The 25,763-nt window shown below is 38.2% G+C and overlaps 1 protein-coding gene across 1 annotated transcript in view; it reads right to left on the minus strand.

The window, feature by feature from the left end:
• MAP3K5 (mitogen-activated protein kinase kinase kinase 5) overlaps positions 1 to 25,763 on the minus strand; it is a 101,300-nt gene that overhangs the window by 34,464 nt on the left and 41,073 nt on the right. Inside the window, 8 exon segments of the mRNA XM_026089238.1 lie at positions 399 to 506; positions 3,544 to 3,697; positions 6,283 to 6,442; positions 12,463 to 12,575; positions 18,146 to 18,316; positions 21,985 to 22,091; positions 23,075 to 23,243; positions 23,518 to 23,711. Coding sequence (XP_025945023.1) covers positions 399 to 506; positions 3,544 to 3,697; positions 6,283 to 6,442; positions 12,463 to 12,575; positions 18,146 to 18,316; positions 21,985 to 22,091; positions 23,075 to 23,243; positions 23,518 to 23,711 — 1,176 coding nt within the window.

A 25,763-nucleotide genomic window follows, 5' to 3' on the forward strand; every position in this document is an offset into this window, starting at 1 on the left:
ACACTGCAGGTACAAAAAGAAGAAGTTCTATTTGTTTATGCTACATTGTTTGTGTCATTTCAGTATATTATAAATTACTTATGAAATCTTAAGCTACAGATTTGTTGTATGCTAAGCATTGGTTTAAAACAACCTGAAAGTTTTTTTTTTTTTTAAATGATGGAAAGATCCATTAAACAACAGGACAATCTTAAGAAAGATTAAGAATGCTACATTAAAAAAAATGCATGGCAACATATGTGCAAGACATCTTTATGTATGTTACTAAAACACTTTGTCCTTTGCAGAATCCATCATTAGATATGACTGCTTACATGTTATACGACTTATGTTGACACGCATGCTTTTTTTTTCCTTGCACAATTTAAGTTACAACTGCAGACAACATGATGGTATACCTTGTCATCAGGCAGCACATGCCAGATAGATACAGTCTTCTCCTCAGCTTCACTGTTGATGGAGAGATATGAAGGCTGATAGATTTTTGTCGGTTCTAATATTAACACCTTGTACAAGAAAATAATTTTTAAGAGTTAGTGCAAGACAGATAAAATTTATAAAGTATTAAAATCAGTAAAAATTATTCCTATAGTCACACCATATCAGCAACCACATGGGAAACACAATGAACAATAAAATTTCAGGTACTGGGCTAGTTAAGTGTGGCTCACATTAACTTAAGACACAAAATGCCAATTTTAAATTAGTTTTTTATGCAAGTCTATTGTGTATCACTCAATAAACACATATATTAATTTTCCCAAATGATTTCTCTGACTACTACCAGAAATCTTTGAAATCTTTCTGTCACAAAGGCATTCTCAAATGACATTTTGAAGGAATGACATCTCCCATGTGGATCGGAGTCAGGGTGTGCCTTTATTATCTTGTTGTAGAAGCATATTTGGGTAGCTCAAAAAAACCACCACATCATTCTAGAGATAGAATTAACTGCTTTTGAGTTAGACCACTGTGAACTGTAGAAGCTAGATTAAATGATTTTCTCAAGAGCAATAATCACCACTGCAAGAAGCTCAGGCTGACAACTAAAGATYATAGAAAATTTCTTGAAATAAATGAAACAAAATCTAGAATAATCTTGTAAAAGAGATGGGAAGCAATGCAGAAAGATTTGATCGAACATAGCCACTTCTTAGTAAATGAAGCCAATCTACTACTTTAATAATGTTCTGCCAGAATTACTTACAGATCCACTCCCTTAAAAGGAAAAGGTCAGCAAAGTCTGGCCATTTGAAGAAATGTGGTTTCTCATTAAGTTTTTTTTTTTTTAAAGGATTTTTAATGCTTAAAATCTGATGTCTAAAACCCCAGATCTATATGGCCTGTGTAGAAGGCATTCTCATTTTCAGAACATGAAATATTGGTATTAGTTCAGGAAAAGGTCACTCTATCTTCCGCTATATCATTTATAGGAAGATTTCTGACCACCAATGATTAGCTGAGAAATGTTCAGAAGATGGGATGAATTAAAGCTGGTTAACAACCTGATTATCTCCTTCCTTTCTTCTTCCCTTCCCTCCCCCAATAAAAGCCCCAGTCGAACACCATCTCCAAAGTATCCAAGATGCAGAATTTCTTGTTCGATAATTTTGTTTCTACCAAACTGACTTCTGGAGTTTAAAAAACTTCTTTGGGAAATAAATAATGATTGACTGGGGCAACTTGGTCTACAAGAAGCTGATTTATGAATAAGCTGCTTGCGCTCTGGGTGCCACCAGAAATTCCCTTTGTCACTTTAACAAAAAGCATAAACACCGCAAYAGGAACTCTTGGAAAGAGCCAGTAGTCAGAAATCTAAGCCACACTAGCTCCTACAGAGTCAATGACTGTGTGTACACACTTTGCAGATGACAGAAGTGCAAGGCCAAATTTTGAGAAGTACTTTGTAAATGGCCTTTAACTTTGTAAATGGATGATGACTAGTGGGATTTCAGAAGTGCTTCTCTGCATCTCTAGACACTTAAATACTTTTTAAAATCTGGTTTAGATCATCTCACAAACTGGGGTGGTGTGTTACTTCTTCCTCTAATGGCTACAAAGAGAAAAATGATACCAAAGTTACCAGCTAAGAGAGCAACTGACAGCTCAGCTGGTATTGATGACCAGGGGAAGTCCTTACCCTCAGGCTTTGAGAACAACTCATGCCAAGGATTCTGCAGAAAACTTCTTCTTTTAAAAGAAGTTATTTGTAAGTATCTGGGAGAAGGGAGGGAAAAAAGTTACTATGTTTCATTTTGTTGGCTTGTTGAATGGTGTGATTTTCCTTCCAAATACAGAGCAAATCATGGGCACAAATATAGTTTTGTAATACAAGAGATCATATTTCTCTGTCTGCAATACCAGAACAGTTTCCTGTACAATATAATCAAATTATGTGGTCACTAGGTTTATCTTTTGGCCCACACTATCTCAATGACCAGTTTGTTTCTTGATATAAATAAAAATCCAAGCCATTTGGCTTAGACAGTTCTGTAGGTCTGAGCCTATTTTAAGTATTTAATTGCAACATTTCATCATCAAAAATCTAAAAAGGACATGGTTTCCCTTTTACAAGTCCCAGAGGGTTCAAAATATTTTCTATTTCACTTCCCTCCAAAACTTTAGGCCCATTCTCTTCAGAGAAGCAGAACAAAGCTCCCTAGAGTCTCATGCTGTTTTCACTTTACCGTCTCAAGCTGTTACTGTTCAACACTACAGTCTTCCTTAGGGTTTATTACTCCACCTACACAGAACCCAAAGCATAGAAGCCAAAAGAACTGTACAAAACAATCAATATGCACTTCAAGTATTTGGAGGGCAACAATGACTACTATTTAAAACACTAAATGCTGTATTTGTTAGTAGTTACCAAAAAAAAAAAAAAAAAAAAAAAGAGTACACAAGACATTATTTCCCCTACTTATATAGATAACGTATATGGGCAACAAAAATCTTTTTACAGGCTATTTTCAGCTCCTTTTAGAACATCAGGGTATTTAGTAAATTTAAAAAATTTCAGCAAATTATCTGTGAGAGAAATTGAGAAAGTATATGAATACATATAATCCAATATTGTTGAAAGTTATTGTCTAATAGTAGGAACAATAGGTTTCTGACTGTTTGGGTTCATTTTCAACCTCTGACAGAACACAGAATTTATCAGCAGTAGGATATGCAAAGCCTGTTGAGCTAGAGAGAGAAATAAAATCTCTTTTCTTTAAAACACAACATAATATAGTATCACCTAGAATAGAATGGAAAATTTTGCTTTAAAAACATATCTGTTGGTAGCAATCACTAAATAACAAAGCTCTGTCTTGACTTTTCTCTCATTACTTTGATATGGAACAGTCTGTGCAATCCCACTGTAATCACATGCAGTCAATTAAAACCAGTCTAATATGCAGGCCAAATTAATTTCTTCTGGGCAAGGAGCTTATTGCCTGGCAAGCTACAAACAAGCAGTGTTTTTATTAACCATGCTTTGTATTCATTTCCTTCATGTCACAATAAAAAAAAAACAAAACAAGACAAAACACTTACTGGAAATCTAACTACAGACACATCTGTCTTTGTGGCTTCAACAAGGAAGTCCATCCAGAAGTCAACAAGTTCCTGTTTGGCTGTATGCTGTTCTGGATTCAGTTTCTTAAAATGCTGATATATCAAAATGGTCTCTACAATAGACTTCAGATACCTGTGATTATCCAAGCAGACACAGACAGTACATTTAATACAATTTGTAAATAATAATCTCTCTACCTTTAATCACAACTTAAGCATTCACCATTGCGACACCAAGGCAGCCAGTAAGATTTTGGTTCTCTAGGATTGCTTTTAATAATAACAGCTTCCCATTTAAAACTGGACATGTAGCAACTACATTACTAATCTGAAATATAAATGAGTTCTGGGACACTCCTTCCCGCACATGTTCCTGATCACGTATACTGTCCACTATCCTAAACCATGAAAGCTTCATGAAATAGCTAAATCCTGTACCTACAGACTAAACTGAGCCCATGTCAAACTTGTTTCAGTTGTGACCAACCTCAAGGGGAAACTCAGGTGAAAAGTCCACTAGTTTAACCCAGTGCCCTATTCTGCATTCTGCATGGCATCTATATTGCAAGTTGTTTAACACAGATTTTTAAAACATGATGCTTCTGCAATCATACTATAAAGAAGACAACAGCTACACTAAGCAGCCTTTTGGCAATACTAGAGAAAGGATAACAGCAGTGCTGAATCTCTCTCCTAAATGCAGCTCATCCCTTTCTCCGGTATTTTTCTTTCTGGGGCTGGTTTATGGGCCTCCCCATAACATTGATTTCTCTTAGCTTTTTTGAAAAAAAGATATAAACATAATCTTACATAATTTTCATGATTACCGCTGCAATGAGATGTACAAGCCTAAAGAGGATTTGTCACAGTTATCTTACCACAGTTAAGACTATCCTGGAAATGTAGTTGCTACGCTAGTGACAAGATGCAAACTCAGAGGCCTTTTGGGAACAGCTCCATAGCTGTGCATGCTCTGACTGTGCTGCCGAGGCCATCTGGATATCCTGAGACAGGTACTACGTCTACTCCCCTTTGCACCATGAAGGCTCTGCTGAAGAATAGGCAATGGACCTAGAAGGAATTTCTCACCACAGAAATCCTTCCCGAAAAGCAAGCGAGAGTGCTGTATTTTCAGAGTTTAAGCCACAGACTTAAACCCCAAAGGCACTGGTACATAAAATCCTGACAAGCAGGCATTTATAAATACCAGAAAACTTTACCAAAAGACTTCTAAAGAGTACTATCCAGCTTTTTAGTAAAACATAACACATAGTAAAAATGGAAAGCATTGCAGATAAAGGCTGTTCACAACATGTTTATAAAATATTTGGTCAGAAAATCAGACTTCTCAGTTTTGATGGTGTTTCCTATGTTATGTCAATACAGGATCACCATTTCCATACATGCCATTCCCCTCTGATCACCTTCTGGAGACAGACTTTTCTGTCTTTATAAAAAGACAAAAATAAATAGATTGTGATACATGCACTCTTTTGAGTGGTAGAGTGACGACTTTTTAGTCAGAAAAGTCTGGGTTTTCCCCAGCTAACAGTATCCCAGTCCTTGGTGAGTAAGTAACTTGCTGCCTATATGCAAAGTGGAGCAGGTGCTGGGAGCCTGCTGTCAGGGCACACGTCTTTTGGCCTGTGCATAACAGATGATGAGTGTACAGGGCTCTCTTGAACCTTTCAATTTACATAACCTTTCCATTAATTGGACTTTGATCTGCACTGTTCTCAATCACAATCAGATGTGACTTGCACCAGACAGCTCATTTGTGTGCAAGTTCTTAAAACAGCTGGTATGTGCAATAACCCTCATACTATTTCAAGGTATTTCTGTGCCCTTTTAGCCAAGCTGTTTTACTCTGCACTCCCAGAAACATCCATGCAATTGTGACTAAACCCATGTGTCCCCACCACTTCTCCTCCTCTACAAGGTAATTCCTGAAATACAGTGTCTACAAGTAACTGCTCCTTACGCTCTTGCCCTCGGAAGACGCTAGAGCCAATCGTGAGTCCACCCTTCTCAGCCACTGAACTAAAAAGTTGTATCACATCTGTCCCTGAATAAAGGCAAAAAGGGGAAGTGATCCCTAGCCTGTGTGCAAGTGTAAGGAAACAAGACACAGACTAGCAAAATCGTTTAACAACCAGAGAAATTATCTCCTATCACATACATTTATGATAATTTTCTTGTGATCCCTCTCAAGTCTATGATTTGGAAAATGCTGCTGTGAAAAAAACCAAAAAACTGCTAATGGTATAAGTCTCTCCAGGGACTCAGGAACATGGTTAGACCTCACAGTTTCCTTGATATAATTTGCACATGTATTTCTCCCAAACAGTAAAAATGTTCTGAACATGCATTTTTAACCAGGTCTGAACACCTCCTGTGAGGTTTGCTGTTCATAAGTATTGCTGACCTGCTCTTTTACCAAGTGATACCATATACAGGGAGAAAAACAAAGCAGAAAATTACACATTGACCAGATTTTGCCCTGAAAGAAGAATTTTAAAGTGAGACAGTATTTCTTTCGAAATCATAGACACAACATTTTCTGGGGAAAAGAGACACACCTAACTTTTCAAATTAAAAACAAAAAATAATAAATATCAGTTATACATAGAAGTCTGAATAATTTAAATATAACGCTGACTGTGACAGTTTGAACGCTTTAATACACAGCAACATACATGATCCTGCTTATCACCTTACCATGCTGGTGCCTTTAGTTTAAACAGCTTTTCTGAAGCCTGGATCACTCTTATGTGGTCGTTAGCCAACATACTGGCCCCCAAGAAAGATCCCACTTCCCAATAGCTCTGCAGTTTCTCCAAGCTCCCCTTTTTACCAAGCAGGCTGCTGATCTTTACCCCTGTAGTAACAAGAATAATAGGTCACACAAATGTATCGATGTAGTTTTAAAATAAATATTTTCCTAATTTCAATCTATTCACTGCTAAATTACTGTAGCCTCTCCATTTCAATGAATTGAGATGGAAATTATACTTACCAATTTTTATATGCCTTCCAAACAACATAAGCTGTAGTAGATCCTATTCTTCCCTCCCCCTCTTCCTAAAGGCATCTCAAGAAAGGAACTTTAAGACATCACTGTCAGGACAAGGCCACAGTCAGATTACCTATGTTCTTGCATGGACCTCATCTGTAAAGGTAAATTGGGGCCTTAGGCTACACAACATAGCTGTAAAAACTTAACAGATGCTGAATATGGCACCTATTATGTTTTTTTCTGCTTTGTTTTTTGACTTACAAGCCCCAAGCCCCAAACTTACCTTTATAGACAAGGTCCCATGCAGAAGGGAGAGATGATCCACTGGGCTTCTTCCAGCAGTGATGTTCTTTTAATTGCCGCAAGTCCTACCCCAATGAAAGACATCTATTAATATTCATACGTCCCTCAGCAACTCAAGACCATGGAGAGGCTCAGGTTTTATCTTGACTTGCTATGTTTTCTGAGAACTACAAGTTTCCTTGTGGCCTTCAGGATGATTTTTAGTTCACATTAGCTGCCTAATGTTTATAGCTAACACAAGATAGGCTACACCATCACCCACAAATGAAAAGGGAGCTTGAGTGTATAGGACAAGCCTCTTCACCACAGTAGTCTTTTATTCACTTCCCCCAGACTCCTCCACTATGGCAGTTTCCCTCCCACATCACTTTTCTTTGTCCTTGATATTAAGGCTGAGTATTCCCAAGAAAGATCAACAGTTGTGTTAAAATTTATCTTTTCCTTAACTCTGCTTGATGGCTGACTAAACTTCATTCTGGCAGTGGTAATAAATCTTATCAGAATGGATGTCATTACATTAACGACATTTCAGTCAACAACTTTTTTTTTTCCTCATGTTGTTTACATTTTGTTATCGAGAGCAGACAATAAAAGGAGACAATTTTACATTTTATTTAAATACAGCTGGTCTATAGCCTATTTCATGTCTGTTTCACATCTTGTGCTCTTGCCAACAAGAAGTTGTCATGTTTGCCTAACACACAGAACAAAATAACACTTAAATCTAATTACAAACATTACTTGTTTGCTTCTTAAGCAAAGAAGGTTGTTAATTTATTCCTGAAAACATGCAATAGCTTTTACAAAGCACGATCTTCATGAGAGACCATGGTAGTTACATTATCTCCATTAATTTCACAATGTATGGTGGTCACTGTTTTTATGTATATCACAGTAGCTCTGCAAGGCTTTCAGTCAGGGTGCCACACACATACTAATTGACAACAGAGGGCTCCAAAATGTTTTGTTTCATGATACAGTTGGTGGTGTAGGCTAGAGAGGAGGAAATTCAAGTTATGTTAACTCCATCTGGGTTCTGGAAACCAAAATCTATGCTTTATCTACACAACACAGCAAATGGAAAAATTCATCTCCTCCGGGATCCTCGAGTATTCAGCAGTCTCCTGAAAGGTTGAAGGGCTCTGCTAGCAAGTCCAACATGTGTACACATGCGATAGCAACAGACACAGACAACAGCAGACAGACACCTCTCAAATTCCACAGGCTTTGAATACGGCCTCACCACAGGGCAAGTAAGGAAGTGGTATCCGCAGGGACACAAGAATCATTTCACAAGGGTATCCCGTTGCTGGGGGGAAGGGAGAAGGGAGCAATTCAGCTGCGTGGAGGACCTCCACTGAGCAAGTGGGTCGTGGCTCTCTCAGTGGCAGCGACTACTGAGGAGCTGATGAGAAGTGGTTCATCACGGCGAGCCGCAGCACTGGGCTCTGGTTTGCAGGCACGTCCATGCTTCAGGGTGCCCACAGGAACCYGCCTCCACTGCCCCCAGTGCTCCGGGTGTGGGCAGGGCCAAACCAAGGTACAAAAGGGAGCGTGGGGTGTTGAGAAAGAGCACCACTCATGTGGGGAGTGGCTGGGATCCTGGCGTGACAGGGAGAAGTACTCAGTAGGAGGTTAAGGCTGGTGAGAGTGTGGATTTGGAGTCCCAGCTGATGTGGTAAGTGGATATGGGTGGGGAGCTGCAGGAAGACAGTGGCAGAAGGGATAGATGGGTGCCCCTGTCATAAACACGTGAGACCTAGCACAGAGCTGAAAACTAGCATCAGTGATATCTGAACACCAAGTTCGGGAATGTTGACAACGTGAAGCTTCCTATATTTTGTACTACAGTAACTGCTACTGCTACATGGCCTGGAGCAGTCGCAAGTTTTAACCAAGTATTCAGTGGACTGGGTCCTGTTACCTTAAAGAAGACAGGATCAGCCTCCCTTCATATTCCCCTGAGACAGCTGAAGGGCTCAGTGCTAAAATCCACTCTAGTTTGCTGACCTTCCTTTACAAAGTCCACCTACAAACTTTAACTTACCCCTGAAAAGCAAGTTAAAAAATGCACTCAGAGTGCAGAGACCTTAGCAATGGAATCAAAAGAGAACAACTCTGTTTTACAGAGGTGTGCTTTTTTGTTTTCCAGTGTTTTGGTCTTTTTTTCTTAAAACAAAATACTTCGCTCCTTCTGTCACAAACTTAACAGTCTCATAAAAAAAAAAAAAAGCAGAATTCCAGTATATTTTATGAAAAATATTGTGCTTTAAGATTAAATGAACAAAAATATAGGAACCATTAATGACAGAGTAGCAATTATGTTTATAATACCAAGAACATACCCACAGTTTGTGAAGAAAATAAGATACAGTAAACAGGTATTACTTTTTTTTTTTTTTTTTTTAAACTATGAAGGCTTTTTGAATAAATGCTTTCCTTGCTCAAATATTGACAAAACAATTCATATTACTGGATCCTTTGTGTGCCAAAGTCACAGCCTGCAGAGATCATTATTGCCAATGCAAAGTACTGCATTTATGTTTTGGTCTCAAAGTTCTGCAGTATGGTTAAGAAAACAACCCTCTTGTTCAGAAAATATACAGAGGACTTTTATTAAAGCTTCATGTGATCATTTCATTGCGAACTATTATTCTGTCAAGTATAGCTAGGAAAATTTAGAAGGCAAATTTTCTGATCAGATATTAAATGGGTAAAAACTCTTTTGGTTACTGGACTTATTCTTACTTTTACTAGAATTATTACATTACTGCAAATGTAATCAGATCTGTATCTTCTAATTACAGCCTCATACACCCTCAGAAGTGCTGGTATGGTTTTGCCATATCCTTCTGTAGCCTTTCCCAACCTACTAATATCACTTCCATGTGATCTGGACAGAACTTCAACCTGCTTCTCACCTCTCTTCTCATCTTCCCCCCGAAGATGGACCTGCTCTGAATTCTGCATGCTATCAACAATGCTGTGGGTGGACACCGCACTGTCAGCACTGCCAGGCAAATCAAACTAACAGTAACGAATGGTCTCGCGAACACAGATCAAAACAGGAGGTGACACCAAAGAATAACATATGACCTTGGGGCAAAAAAAAAAAAAGATTTTCCAAAACAATCCAAGTGGTTTTGCTTAGCTTTATCTTTGTTTAAAAAATAAAATTTGTCCAAAACAAAAAAAAATGCTAAATTGCTCTCAGAACCTAACACAACTCAAGCCAGCTGACAAACCTCACTGTATCCACATGGGCTCAAGTCTTATCACCAAGAAATCAATGACTAATGACACATGCAGGGTTCATATTATATCTGGATTGAAATCTTGTTTCAAGACAGCTAAGTCAGTCACAGTCTCAAAGTATCTTGACATTTCCCATAAACACAGTGAAAAAAGATTAGACGCTGTAGATAACAGGAGGGATTGTTTGTATCAAGGATTTTCAGCAGAGGCCAGGCAAATGTTTATGTGAAAGTGACTGTCACATCGATATCTTCAAAACATCCTTCCATCAACCAGCATCTGGTTGTAGTGTAGTATTTCTCCACTAAATCATTTATCAGCCACGGATGGAACCTTAAGTAATAAGGAACCTTAAGTAATTTCTGTAAAGTTCTCCATACATATAATAGGGTAAATGACACTGGCCAAACTCACAGGAAGAAGACATCAAACATCTGATCCCTACAAATAATACTCAAATCAACTTGTCCAAATCTAACTGGCTGCAGCCTGCATGCAATTGAGAAGCTTCCTTAAATGGAAGGATTCAAATTAAACTACACAATAAATACAGCCCAGATTCACTAAGCTATCTGTAATTTAAAATTAGGCCAGCTGAGTTAAAATTTGCAGATGCGATGTACAAAACAAAATGTATGTATTTTTACCTCCTACACTGACACAAGAACTCAAATTTCAGCGTAGGTGATGACAGCATTCTATCCAACCCCAAAAGTGAAATCACACCCACTCACAGAAGGGCACAGTAGCTGGGGCAACTCTACACAGCCTAGCACATCCAAATGAACACCTTCACTACCACCAGAGAATTTTAATTTTAATTCTAATTCCATTATCTTTATGGAAATAACCATCTTGCTCTGAGCATCATGCTCAAAAAACTGCTCAGCGTGAAGAAGAGAAATTCACATAATACCCCTTTCCCTGTGACCCATTCTCCAAATGGTCTTCACTGAATCAGAGATTCCTCTCATCATAGTACTCTATGTAGTTAGCTTTTGTAATAGGAGCAATACAGACCAAAACCATGATTGTAATTTTGAGAAGAAGAAATTGAGAGTACAGATGGTCAGATAACATTGTTAGCATCCTGTGAGGGAGTCTAACATTCTGTTTCATCCCAAATCAATGTAACATTTGAAAGCTGATTGCTAAAAGAAATATTACACAAATGTTTTATTTCAGTAGGTCAAACTGTTTTACTTCATTGTTTTCACTTTAAAGTCATGTTATGTTGATTAAAGTATTTTGGCTTTTACATGTCGTGAATAGAATAAGTAAAACTTGGGAAGTCAAATGAAGCAATAACAATCTGGGAAAAAACAATTTGTTTCTAAAACATTTCAACTTTACCAAATCAACATTTGGAAACATTATAAAATAATATATTCTTTAAGTTTAAAAGAGAGCTTTAATGTAGGTAAAATGCTACAACCCAACTGGCAATTTCTGGTCATTAACTCTTCTAAAAAGTAACAAAACATCAGTATAGACGGTGTCTGAACTCTGCCTAGAAAATTACTTCCAGAGTTGTAGTGCCCATGTAACTTCTAACCTAGAGCACTGGTTCATTACAGCCACATTCTGTGGAGTGAAGAATATTGCTTCCTTCTCACATGACAATCTCCTTAGGAAATAAAACGTTAAAGAAAGAACTGAAGTAAGTCAACAATTACATGGATTCACGGAGAAGAATGCCACTTGCAGAGGATATGCTACTACGTACTGCAGCATTCAGTGTTTTCTCTCATGCCTTCTATATAGGTATTATTATAATCTTGACTTTGCATTCTCCTCAAATCCAGCAAAATCCCAAAGAAAATGGACAATGTAACACAGAAATTCAGGAAACCTCAAAGAGAGCATTTGAAGAGAAACATGACCCTTTCTTTTCTCAGCCCATCCCAAACAGAAATCAAGTGCCTTTGCCCCACTCTTAGGATGGGCTTTTTGTTCACATTGTTCACACTTTGTTCACATTGTTCTATAGAACTGATTTTTCAAGAATGCTAGTTGGACAGGATTCCCCCTTCAGGTGTCTCTTCTGGCTCATACAAAAGATGTCACTGAAAAGAAGGGTTGTCAGTTTTACTAAGCTCTGGTAAACAGCTAAGACCCTGAGACTGGAACCCGCTCTTCATAACAGTGTTAAACTCACCCTCACCAGGCGGGATCAGTGGAGGCAGGGGGACCAATTTAAACATTCCCATGCTCACTATCAAAGCATTCTTCTACATCCATCAGATTTTTTCCCCTATGACAATGGGTGGTGTCTCACTTTCACTAGAATGAGATTTCACTGTGAATTGGCAAGCTATAATTACCAACTTTCCGCAGCTCAAAAGAAGTATCAAAGTGATGTCCAGCTGCCAGGAGGAGTACTGCATAATTAATTCCTGACTGTAATGTTGGCTCTGACTCAAACGCCTTCTTGAACCTAGAAAAAACAAACATACAAGTTTACTTTCTAAATAATGCAATCCAACAGGGACATAATAATACTTTCAGGTACTTTAAGTGCTTATCTTCTGTTTACACAGCAAGAATTCGTGGAAGCAAAAATATTTTACTGTTTTCCACACATGCTTTGTAGCTGTTCTTAGGAGTCTGTTATTTATACATCCTCCTCCCATTTCCTTCCCCCTCACACAACAAACAGACACCACTCATCCACCACAGCACAGTTATAATATTTTATTAGATTTGCAATTTTCAATGAGATTAAAGAAAAAATAACACTATCAGCTTGTAAAACAAAGACCTGTTTCACAGTTATATTGATTCATGGAGTCTTTAATTTACTCTTAAATATATGAATTTTCACTGGCCTGAAACTTTAGATTCTATTTTGGATCTGCTACGATGACAAAGAAGGATATCAAAACAGGTAAGCGTGAAAGTGAGCAATACAAGGAACACAAAAGATATTTTGCTATGATTTCAGGTAGTCCAAGTTTTATTCTTTACTAAGTATCTCACTGACATTGTCTTATGGGCCTATTTACATAAGGAATGGACTACACAAGGTTTGATTCTCCTTGAAAAGAAGCGAGCAAGAGAATGAGGGCATGGCAACGGTATTCACCTAGCCCAAGAGTTGTCTTAATGGAAGTCCATGGACATCACACAAGCACAGCAGACACTATTCCCATATTAGCAATGCAGGTCGCAGTGAGAACAGTGAAAGCACATATACATTGTTTTAAACTTGTTTTGTAGAACAGGAACATGTTTGGCTGTATATACCTTTATAAGGAGAGGACAAACAAAGTAGCATATGTGAGGTAAGAAGCCCAAGAAATTCAGTTAACAGCTCCACTACAGTAAAAGTAATGAAGTTGATTACTTTCAAGAGTAGAGAGAAAAGAAAATCCCAACAAGCAAATGGATTACATAAAGATGAAGTGAGCTGTGCGACTAATGCATGAGGAAGGCAAGAAAAATAATCTATGCAAAAATTAAAGATTTGGCTTCCAGACCATGCTCTGACACACAAGTAAAGCTATGATGTTTTGATCCTAGCAAGCCAAAAATATGACTTTTTTTTTTTCCAGTTGTTTTTTTTTCCTGCTCTTATGATTTGCATTCTTTAAAATAAACTTTGCTTTCCAAAACTGCAAGATAGGCTCCTTGTCAATCCGCTACATATATACTTTTTCTATATTCCAGTTCTGCCCTTCTCCAAGAACTTGCCACTTGATCTTTAGACAACAGTCTAGCACCCTAAACAAAGCATGATGAGCAAAGACTTAATTTCTTCTGTTCTTCCATCACCTGCCATTCCCTTCACACTGTGTGTTATAACAAAATAAAGAAAGTACATACTAACAAAACATTTGCACTCAGTAAAAAAAATAAAATACATTAAAAAAAAAGATCAAAACCACTCTCCTTGATTCTAAGTGTATACAGTTAGAAGAGACCACTTGGCTGGCATAATGCATTTCATGCTAGAACTTTCTCTTCCTCTGTTTAAAAACATAGCAACTTTGGGATTGGAATTCCTTTTTCCCTAGAGATCCTTCATGCTGCAATCTTCATGCAATATCAAGAAAGGGAGAAAAAAAGAGGAAAAAACTTGAAAAGAAATATTTTTGTTGCAAATAGAGGAGACTGTATTTTCACATTTTTGTCTAATAATGCCTATTTTCTGGCATGAGTGCCCAAATTTCTCTAGTTCTGGCATAGGTACACATAAATCTTTAAAATTATAAGATAAATTATGCATTGCTAATGCATGTTGATAGATAGGCATACTCACGCTGTAAACAGTATTGATCAGTACTGAAACAGGCAAAGGAAGTGTAGAGGAGCTTAAGTGGACAAAACAGTGCTTGCAGAAGCAGTTGGTGAAACAGCCCTACAAAACTGAATTCTTTATTTACACAGAGAATGTCACACACAGACAAGGAAAATAGCTGTACACTGCCCACTTCTTTCATTATGCTCAGACAATCACTGTTTTTTTCCTGCTTAGATTGACAAGTAGTGCCCTTTCTAGCATAATTTTTGCACCACGCACAAGGAAAGCCAGTCAGCAACCAAACAAAGGACATAACTTTTTTTTCTTAACCAGTTTCTCTATTGGATTTAGCAATTCTACAGAAATCACTTTCAGCATTATAGCAGGTCAACATTTCCTTCTACACAAAAGGCTTTGGTTGGAAAAGGTAAGAAAAAAAACCATCCACTGGGATTATTTTAACTGTGGCAGATTTTCACTAAGATGCCGACATACATCTGTCAGGAGCCTGCCTGGTGACCTGTCACTTGCCCAAAGGGACAGCTCAGGAACCCGGGCTTCCAGGCTCACGGACCCAGGGCAGCCCTTGCACCACTGGGGCAGAGTTGGGCAAGTCCTTGGGGCTGTCGCTCCGATAAGGAGTGGCACCCGTGCTGTGCTGCCGGGCTCCCGCCGCTCCTGTGCCCCTCATCACAGCTCCCAGCTGCGTCACAGCTCTGCTGGTTCAAGCCACCTGGCTCCAGCCAAGCTCTGCGGTGCTCCAAGGTTACCCCCAGGCTGTCATGAACTGACCACCCCATTCTGTGGCTAGGTCCTTCAAGGCTTTTGGCTTTCTGCTGAATGGCAGACTATCCAGGCTGTCCTACCTCCCCTCAGAGCCATCGGCTCTTTTGCTCTTTAAGGGGAAAAAAAACCCCACAACAACAACAACCCCCCCACTATTTTCCCAAATTGACACCTTGGAAATTTCTGTTCCTTGGTTCCACCTTTTCATTGCAAATTACTTTCAAATCTCCCCTCACCTTAGTGGAAAGACAACTTTATAGCCACCTTTACATGCTACTTGCACCAAGAAATACTAACAACTTGGACCTCTGAAGTCTCATTTGCTACTGTTAAATCATTAAAACCAAAGGGTTATATATTTTTTGTTTGGTGTGATTTTGTGCTGGCATTCTTAAACCTGCCTCATATCTATATAGTTCGAACAGCAAAAATTCACAGACAAAAACCTAACCTATAATAATAAACTTAGAAAGCTGAAAACATTCACAATTTACCAAATAATTCACAAATCACATCTGCTTAACTGAACTGATTTTAGTTCAGCCAGTGCAATTACTGTGTGTTGTCAAGCCTGAAATATCATTGGATGAACCCACATGGTATCGTGGAAAGGAGCTCAGGTTTAAAAGTCTGCCTATAAAGTTAGAGGCTGGCTTAGCTGATGTAATTATAAATTCCATCAAAGAATGTAAAGCTGACATTTGGGAAGATGTTGTAGTGCAGACACTGAACTAGAGATGAAGCAGTGCAAAGATTTGAATAAAGACTTGATAGCATTGGTGAACCTGATTTACACTGTCAGTATGCAACAAAAAGTGACAGTTAACAATTAACCTGTCATCTCTTGCCTCATATTTATGTGAAAGATGTCTTTTTTTTTTTTTTTTTTGGTCAGGAAAGCACACTTCCTTCCTATTTCTTCTTTTTTTGGAATAGACCAAAGCAGCTTGACATTACTAGCTGCTGCAAAATTGAAGCTTTGGTTCTGCTGCCAACTTCTTTTTATCTTATGCAATATTCCCTACTTCTGCCCGCACCCTCATGTTTCTAAGACCAGGATAATAACCTTTATCTCAACATAAAGGAACACCATCATGGAGGCATTGCTCCTGCACACATCCTTTGCGGCCTGGGGTAGCCCTAGCGCATCTCTGCTCCTTCCCAAGGGCCTTCAGCTAGGTTGTGACTCAACCCTTCAGCCACGTCAAGCCTGCTCTATGACTGGTGCTACAATTCAAATCAACATCCAGCATGAAGTAAACAAACCAAAGGCAACTGACCCAGCCGGTACAGCTTCCAGCCAAATCCCAGTTTGACTTAATGCACACCATCTTGTTTTATGGTAGCAAGCCCGAAAAGCAGCCTGTATTGGGTCCTACTTGCGGAGACTTCAAGGATTATGTAGAGGCTGGCCTGTCAGCATCCTCCCCTGCTGCAGGAGGTACCAGCCCGCTGTCCTTCCCCAAACTGAGCCCTTATTTCTAGGGCTGACACCTATGCCTGACTGCCATCACTGCACCTCATCAAATGCATCTATCAACCATGACATTCACACATCTACGAGAAGTGTGTGAAAACAGCTACAGGAAACATCCCAGTAAGAATGTTACCCCTATTAAACGTATAACCTTTCTTAGTTTAATTATGTTGACACATCTCAAAGTTTATCTGCTTGTAAGTCAGTATAAATGAGGAAAAAGCAAAATGCACAACAGTGAACACAAGTTCTATTTATTCTGCTTTGCCCACAGTAATGCCTAGTATTTATATTCAGGTCTTCAGTTTTCTTTTTACGTTAGCTTGTGACATTAGCAAAACATTTTTTAAAAACAGAATCCTGAAAGTTTCCTATGGACTTTGGCTTAGTGAAATACGTTTTTTCTTTAATTCAAAACTATGAAATGGGAGAAAAAAAACAATATGCTGCATTACTGCTATTCCAACATCTTTAAAAGTCCCGTCAGCATTAGAAAACTATAAAGCATGAAAATCAGACTTGTATTCTGAGGCCATAAATGGTAAACAATTACATCTTATCTTTTACCAAAGACAGTTCAGTCTGAAGTTGACTGAAAGCAAATGATGAATAGGGAAGGGGGAAGAACGTTTTCAAATCTAAACATTTACTTTGACACCCGGCTGATGAGCACAAGACCAGAACTAGAGTCTGATGTGCAGGCTATGCACAACGTAAACAAAGATTGTCTGTATTTTCAAATACTCTATTACAATAGCGTATGCACAGAGCTCGTCCTGGCAAAAGTCTGGGATGGAGTCCAGTGCCTCCATTTAGAGCACATCTCTTTCGGGAATTAAAGCCTGAGGGACTAAATAAGAAACAAAGAGTAAACTTTTTAAAAAACATATTCCACATGACAGTATCAAAATATAGTGCATTTCAAAAATCAAGAAAAACATGATGTTTGCCTCTAACATAAGAATTTGCCTGGTATATTGTGTGCTTCTGTGACTGTCAGTGGTACTGCAGTCCAGTGTAATATACATGTATTATATGGTGATGTTGAGGTAATAAACTTTTACCAGCATGAGTTTGGAGCAGTTGTATTACTTATGAGCGAGGAAGCCAGAAAAGAACAGAATGGTACATCAATTCAAGGTTATACTGCAGCACCTTTAAGCCTAGCTGGTTAATATCCACCAGACTGCAGATATGCCAATTGATTTAAGTCTAACTATTGTCTATAATGTATTAAATAAGAGATATTTTGGGGAAAGGGGGAAAATAAGCTCTGATGAGGACTACTTAAAGTGCCTTACAGGCTTGGAAGTTTGAGTCTTCCCAGAACCATATCTGTGGACAAGACAAATCTCTCATTCTTAACAAATAAGCCAAGCTCAGACTGGAAAATTAAGTGTATCCCTTGAGAATACCAAATATTTGGAATAAAAATTTGAAATATATTCTTGTTGAAGGAATACTTTTCCAAAAGGACACACACCAGAAAAACAGTACTCACCAGAATGTCCCTTTGTCTCTGCTTTCTATATCTGTGAACCCAGATTCCAAAAATAGGTCTTTGTAAATTCGCCCAACCAGGCAGTACATATCTGAAGCTACTTGGTCTTCCTGTTGTACCAGAGGAGCCATAATTTCTAGAGCTTTCTGTCTGTCTCCAGGCAGATTTCGCCTATTAAAAATAAATATTTTGATAAATAAAAAGTTAACAAGATATACTTTTTCATGATCACATGTAAATATGTATGCATATTTTGTCCTCCTAAACTATGTTTCTAGACACAATGGACTACATTTTGTGTGTGCGTGTGTATTTTTTTTTTCTTTTTCATTGCAGGACACCTTTTTTGAACTGCTTTATAAAAGTTTTAAAACATGTTCTTTCTCATAAAATATCAGCAAGAGCAAAGCAGTGGCAGCAGCAACAAGAAAAGCCTCAGGAGCAATTCTTAGACTGGAGACAGAAAATACAAATAGCATATGGTGCTTTATTACTAAATATCAACATATAAACTTAGATTTCATATCTATTTAAGATTTCTCTCATAGTCATTCATACTAAAAAAAATTCCATCTTGTGTTTGTGATTTTTTTATACATATATTTTGAATGAAATAAACAAAAAAAGAGCACAAAATAGATTGAATTCCCAGGATAAGAAAGATTAAGAAGTCAAGCCAATGAGGTAATATTAATAAAAACACTCCGTACAAATAAACCACATAATTGCAAGCATTAAACACTTCCTGGTGAGTCACAGCTTGGATACATACATCATTATCAAGACTTTAGAATTTTTTTTTACATATTTTTGTACTGAACAAGCAACTGGCTCCCTTCTCAGTAAAAACTATTCTTCATTGGTTTGGGGAGAGTTTTGTTTTGTTTTCTTTTGGAGAAGCTTCTTGAAGAATTTGAGTAGCTAGAATTTGTATTGGGGGTATATACAAAAGCCTTTTGGTATCTGTCTTGCAAGCTGTGCATTTGATAGTGAGAAGGCTGCCTCTTGAAGAAGAAAAAAAGCCACAATCTTCAACAAGAGCAAATATGAGGGCATCTTAAAGCAGATACTACTTAATCAGAAATTCAGCAATGGAAATTCTTCTTCCCTCCAAACAAAAACATACCAAAGCTCTGATGTGTCCACACAGGCAGGGTGAGTGTCAAGCATGAGAGACCAGAGCACATGTTCTCTCAGCAACAGATGAGCTCATGAGCTCTGAGAGTTCATGTATGCAACTCCAAAAGGAAGTTATGTGGAAGAATAGGTTTAAATTAAGCAGAACCAAGTAACAGAGGACAAATGAGCACTTGCATCATAACATAAAAATAATCAAAAGAACAGAGCAAACGCATGTGTTTCAGCAGACAGTATGAACTGCTTTCCTGAGCACAAAGACCAACAGCCTATGCAAGACTTACGTGCTGGGCCAACCTCTACAGATGTCTCAGCTTGATAAGAAGGACAAATGAAGCCCAGAGCCCTCTCCTCCCAAGCTTCAGATCAGCCCAATTCTATCAAATTAGGGAAAGTCCCCTCAGCCTACAGAACTGCAGTAGTCTCCCCAAGTACTTCCAGAGGAGTATAGCAATGTGGGTTTACTTCTTCGAACTGGACAAATGCTCCCAATCCCAGCCCCTGAAGAGACATCAAGTGCTCCTGGCTGAGCAAATAACAAAGCCCTCCAGGTCTGCATTACTTTGGTTCCCCTACCAACTGCTCACTCGCCCAGTTGTTTGTTTGCTTCCTTCTGTCTTTTCTTCTTGTATTGACCACTCAAGTGAAGTAACAGGGATAAATCTGCAGCTTCTTCATGTTTGTTGGCTGATTTCCATCACAGAGGGGCTATTTTCAGAGTGGAATCTCAGTTAAATAACACCTCCATATCTCAGGTTGACTATCACTAATCCTAATCAAACCAATAGCTATTTGAACTTAATGAGAATAAGACAAGTAAGGCACAGCAGTGCTTTATGATATGAGCCATTTATATTTTGCTGGTCTCCAGAGAYAGAGGTCCCTACTTTTCTTTCTGCTTGCTCTTCCATCATCAATGCCCTTACACCACTTACTTTATTTAGGTCAGCCTAATCCCACCTAATTGAGCTTCTCTGCCCTTCTGCACTAGTGACCTAAATGAGAGGCAAAAGAGATGACTTCTGTCATAGCAAACATTCAAATGTGCATCTTGAACTCCACCAGTCACCACCAGAGCATTCCAGACCTGACCTAGCTCAGGAAACATCCTTCATATTCCCAATAAGCAGAAAGATACACTTATTCCAAGTAATGCCTTCCTTACTGATTCAGGTACACATCAAAGCATGAATATTTTCATGGCTGTTGCTGATTCTGGTTGAACTTACAATCTGGAGAAAGAAGAAAAGGTGGAAAAAAATTGATCTGAACTCCTTTGGAGGTACAGCGTGGAGCTTCTATATGCCAGATGGGCTACAAGGCCAAACACTACATTTTAGTCAAATCTTTAAAAGCAGATTTTTCTGTCTGCAAGAATTCCCAAGAGAACCAATGCAATGTAAGGGTCTGTCTGAAAGGATTATAGTGCATTTTTGCACCAAAAAATAGTTTTAAGTACCCCTGTGAACTAGCCCAGTCCTGTTTTCAAAGGTGACTATTTTAGAAAATGGTGACCTTGGCATCCAAATAACTTTTTAAAGACTCAAAGGTGTATAGTGACCTTTGTGAAGGCTATGTAAAAGTGGCAGATATGTGCTGGATTTTTAATTTGCAAAACTCCACAAATTTATGGCAAAGTAGGAACAAAAAGGGCACAATATCTGTACCTTTATATAACAGCAGTAAATGAGCCAGAAAGGGCCTCGACATTTTATTCTGACAGAACAATGTTAGATAGCTTTTTTGATTTTTTTTTTGGGGGGGGGTCCATTTAAAAAACAGGTCTATCCCTCTATCCCTTCAACTAATTACTTGTGACATATTTTTGATACCACTTTGAAGCGATATGCAGTTTTGAGCTTCCTCAGTGAACCTGAATTACAATATTCAAATATGTGAGAGAAGCAGAAAGATTTGTCTTTATCTGTAGATATCTTCTATATTTGAGAATCTCAACACCCGGTGAACCTTAGTCTGCTCTCCTGAGTGTCAATGGCACAATCATTTTCTTCACTGTGAAAAGAGCAAAGGAGCAGTGATTTTCTATAATATCCTCTGAAAAAATTCCTTTTAATGCTTTGCTCAATTGTCAGTATTGTTCTAGATTTTCATAGAGAAAGTTTGGGCTTGGCTCCTATTTAACCCAAGAAAGCAATGAATGTTGCTGCATGTGGCACATTTTGTATGTGCTATCAGAGACCATGAATATTTGCTTATAATTATAATAGAGTGAAATCTGCTGATTGACATTCCTTGATGAAAGTTCTCCTCCTGTCTCCTGACACTGGAATAACTCAGACTCAGATGAGAGGACGTCTAAGTCAGCATGAATGTTGCAACACTGCCACCCAAACATCCACTTTAAGAGTGTATTTTACAGAGTATTTTATTTGTTCTGCTCAGTACTTATTTGCTCACATTCAAGTACTGGAAGGAAAAAGTTAAATATAGATGCAGACCTATGGAAAGACAAACCATACAGGCTAAAGGAAGAGGAATGGAATTTGAGAGTATGAAAGGAAAAGAAAACTTAATCACAAAGCTCAGAGTCCCCCAAAAATGCTTCAGTGAAAAACCCAGGGACTTAGACCTGTGCAAGAAGATTCCAGTAAGGAACATTCACCAGGATCACCAACTCTGTGTGAAGTTTGTAGTACTGATTTACTACTATTCAACTGTGGAAGGAAGCAGTAGATTCTTACCTGTTCAGTGCAAATGCATAATGAAATCTCACATGGTGGTGGGAGGCCAAGTCAAAAGTAGGCAGTTTTTCTAAGGTTTTCACCAGTTTCACAATGGAATCATAATCCTTCCAAAAGAAGGGAATAATGAAGTTTTAAGTGGTTGCATTGAGGTATGTCTATATAAACTTCTCTTTGAACTAAGGACTTGGTATTTCTTACTGAGACACATTTGCAGTTCATTRTAAGTTTTATGGATTTCAGTTTCTTCAGTCTCAAACTGCAAATGGCCTGGCACACAGCAGAAATGTGAATATGCACAGTATTTAGCAGGGAAATACACACTGTCAGTCTTTTGTACTGTTCGAATGTGGATCTATGGAAATTTTAGTACATAGATTTCATGACTATGAAGTTAGCTTCAGGGGCTGAATACATTTTAGAGTTCAAATTGGACAGACATATTACAATGCTAACTGTATCTGAAATCAAGTATCTCAAAACTCTGAGATAAGCATGAAAGCACAAAAACAAAAAAAAACTTTCAACACCATAGTTTTTAAAGTAGCTTACTCAGACATATTTGAAAAAAAAAAACAACAAACGTCAAACATTTTAGAAGCAACAGTTATTATTTGAAATTATGAATAACARAGTGAGCAATTACTAGCACCAGTCAGACAAGTAGAAATGCATACAAGCATGTTGTGTTGCCATGAGAAACATCATAAGCAGGGTGACACAGCTCACTCATAAGAATACATACGTGTATAATACAGAATGCTACCACATCCTTTAAATGGGATACACTGATGGCTGTTCACTACATATTAAAGCTGAGGCAAAGAATAGTTTATATACGATGTTTATGTTCTTAGGTGTTGTTATACACAGCTGTAAAGTACTGTTATTTTAAAGGTATACTATAAAGACTATGACTACAAAATAAAGCAAAAAGCATCAGTGAAGATACTGYAAAGGATTTTTACTAGTGCCTGTTATTCATATAATTAGTCTGATAGCAAATCAGTGCAAACTAGACTAAAAATTCCACTGAGAAAGAAACTTAATTTACTACATTTTAGATGATTTTTGAGCATCAAATTCATACCTGAATGTCTCTGTAGGACAGCAGCAAGTTTATTACAATGTCAGCAGACAACACTTCAATATTATCCACTCGCTGTCGAATCCTTGCCAGCTCTGCTGCAAGTTCTTTGCCTGTGTAGAGGGTACGGGCCTTTCTGATATCATTAAGAATGGATTGCCGGAAATACTGGCTGGAGAGGAACAACTGCATGTTAGCAATTTGGGACAGGTCCTTTGTGTTTTTGTTTTTGGCCCTACAGCTCTACCACAATAAGCATTTGGAATATTTGTGGAAAGAGCAGCATCAGTGGAAAGATTTAGTTCAGCTAAATTATTCAGAGGAAAACGTTATCAATTTGTCTCAACAGGAGACAGACCTCATCACCCTGAGGCAAAACAGTCTGACATTTATATCATCAGTACAAATATATGCATTTTACAAAGAGGTATGAAAAGAGAACTCACCTTGAGCTGGCCTGCGCCACCTTTAAGAGTTGAATAAATCGATCTACCAAAGGTAAACATATAGGCCCAAGCAGCGACTCAAAACTGGGCTGCATCAGTTCTGTTAGTCCCTTCATAAAACTACTATCGCAGCAGTACACCTTGTTGTGTGGAGTTATCATATAAGGAACAAATATGTAGTTACCAGTACACATCTGTAGGAGAACAAGATACAGTAGTTAGGGCAGTTATGGTGTGACAAGCCTCAACATAAAACATTTGCAGATATTACATGCAGAATTTCACCTGTTAAAGTCAAAGGGAGATTTGCTGCTTACTGCAGCAAGATGAGGATTTTACCTGTAAAGCCCAGGATTATAAAAACTCAATTTTCATCTCAAATCTGATATACACCTTTAATACATTCTTTTCAATTTTTGAACTGTTTTCTATAAAATGAGTCTTTTTAAAGGCAGCACTTTCGCCTTAAAATAGCAAGCACATTGGCTAAATAGGAAAGCAATTCTGAGAGCATACTCATCCCAAAGCGACAGACAGACTTAAATGCAAGGCAACGTACACTCTTTTCAAGGTGACTGATGTTCAGAAGATGAGAACAAGCCTTCTGGGATTTAATATATTGTTTGTCAGGCTCGCAGATGTTACACACAAGCCCATTGTATGACAATAGGAAAACTGAGAAAACAAATCCTCATATGAACTGGAAAATGACTGACATAGTTCAGCATGAGAAAGACAAATGAAATTCACTGCTGTGCAGCAAACCTTCCTGGCCAGCGGGACTTACAACCATACGTATTTCAGAATAATCACTTCTGGAATGTCTTAGAATTGCGAGACTGTATTGATTTCCATATATCAATGTATGACAGACACTTTGCAAAAAAAAAATCATTTAAATTTATCTTACAGGAAAGAGGGAGGAAAGGCATCTGGTGCTTGTGGTTGGTACATTAGTACAGATTTATGCACACGGAAAGCTTGCTGAATATTTGCGGTTCTGAAATACCTCAACTTTGAAATAGCATACTGTCAAAATCAGGAGGAGTTCCACCATTTGGCCTTCAAAGCCCAGGTTCCACTCCACTTTTGTATTCCTTCTACTGAAGTGGCCAGCAATCCAGCAAGAAAAAGCCCAAGGAAGCAATTTTGGAGATCCTGCATTTTGGTACCCCTAAATTCTTCCCAAGGCTTCCTACTTTCTGGTCAGCCTCTTCTGCTCCCCCAGAAGTTAAGACAGCAATGAGGACATAATTTCAGAGTCTCCTCTGGCAAGTTGGGCCCCATACACTGAGATACAGTTGACTGCATAGTTTTTAAATGCACAAAACCAGTTGTGCACATAAAACATGCATTTTAACATGCATGTCAAGATTTCAAGAACATGGAAGTCTGAAGGTACAAAACGTGTTTTGTGTACAGATCAGAGACTGGGTACAGAAAGTGCAGGAACGATGGCTTTTTTTTAATTATACCTATTAGGCTGTGAAACCATAAGACCTCACTATATAGACAATAGCCCCTCCCAATTCATACAGAGAAACTCTCTGTAAAATTTAAGCTTCCCTGGCACATGTACTTACATAAGGCCCATTGAGCTATTTACAACTAACCCAGAACTTGGTTGGAGATTATTGCATACACATTTCACTGCACAAGAGTGTAGCAATTCCACAGCAAACTTGAGAATTAGGAAGTGTATGATGACAATATTTTTAATAAGCAATTAAGGAGTGCAATACTGGAACCCAAACTGCTTCTCTTTACAGTGAAAGAACTGAATGGACACTTCTACTCAAGAACATACTAGCATGTAAGGTGATCACACACTTTCAAGAGCAAAAAAAAAAAAGAAACAAAAAACAAGCAAAAAACCTCCACCACTTTAACCCCACTAAAACCTAATAAGCTCCACAGTCAAAATCATAGAGAAAAAGAAGAATTTGATAGAACTGGTTATATACCTTTGCTATTAAAGGTAGGCAGTCTATTCTCCAACTTTTTGTTTTGTTTTTGGGCTTTTTTTGTTAATAAAGGCAAAAAGTTTGGGAAGCCAGAGCCAAGAGAAAAGGCAAAGTGGCTACAGATTTCCAGGGGAAAATATTTTACTTCCTAATGTTTATTCAGTGCATTAAAAACAAACTTAAGGAGGCTTGCAGGAAGATTTCTCAGACCTCTGGCACACTGCTTTCCAAGCTCAGTCTTAAATAAAAATCAACTCTGAAAAAGAACATTTCCAGCTTTTG

Source organism: Apteryx rowi, unplaced genomic scaffold (genome assembly GCF_003343035.1).
Source record: "Apteryx rowi isolate R43461 unplaced genomic scaffold, aptRow1 scaffold_803, whole genome shotgun sequence".
Lineage (NCBI taxonomy): Eukaryota > Metazoa > Chordata > Aves > Apterygiformes > Apterygidae > Apteryx > Apteryx rowi.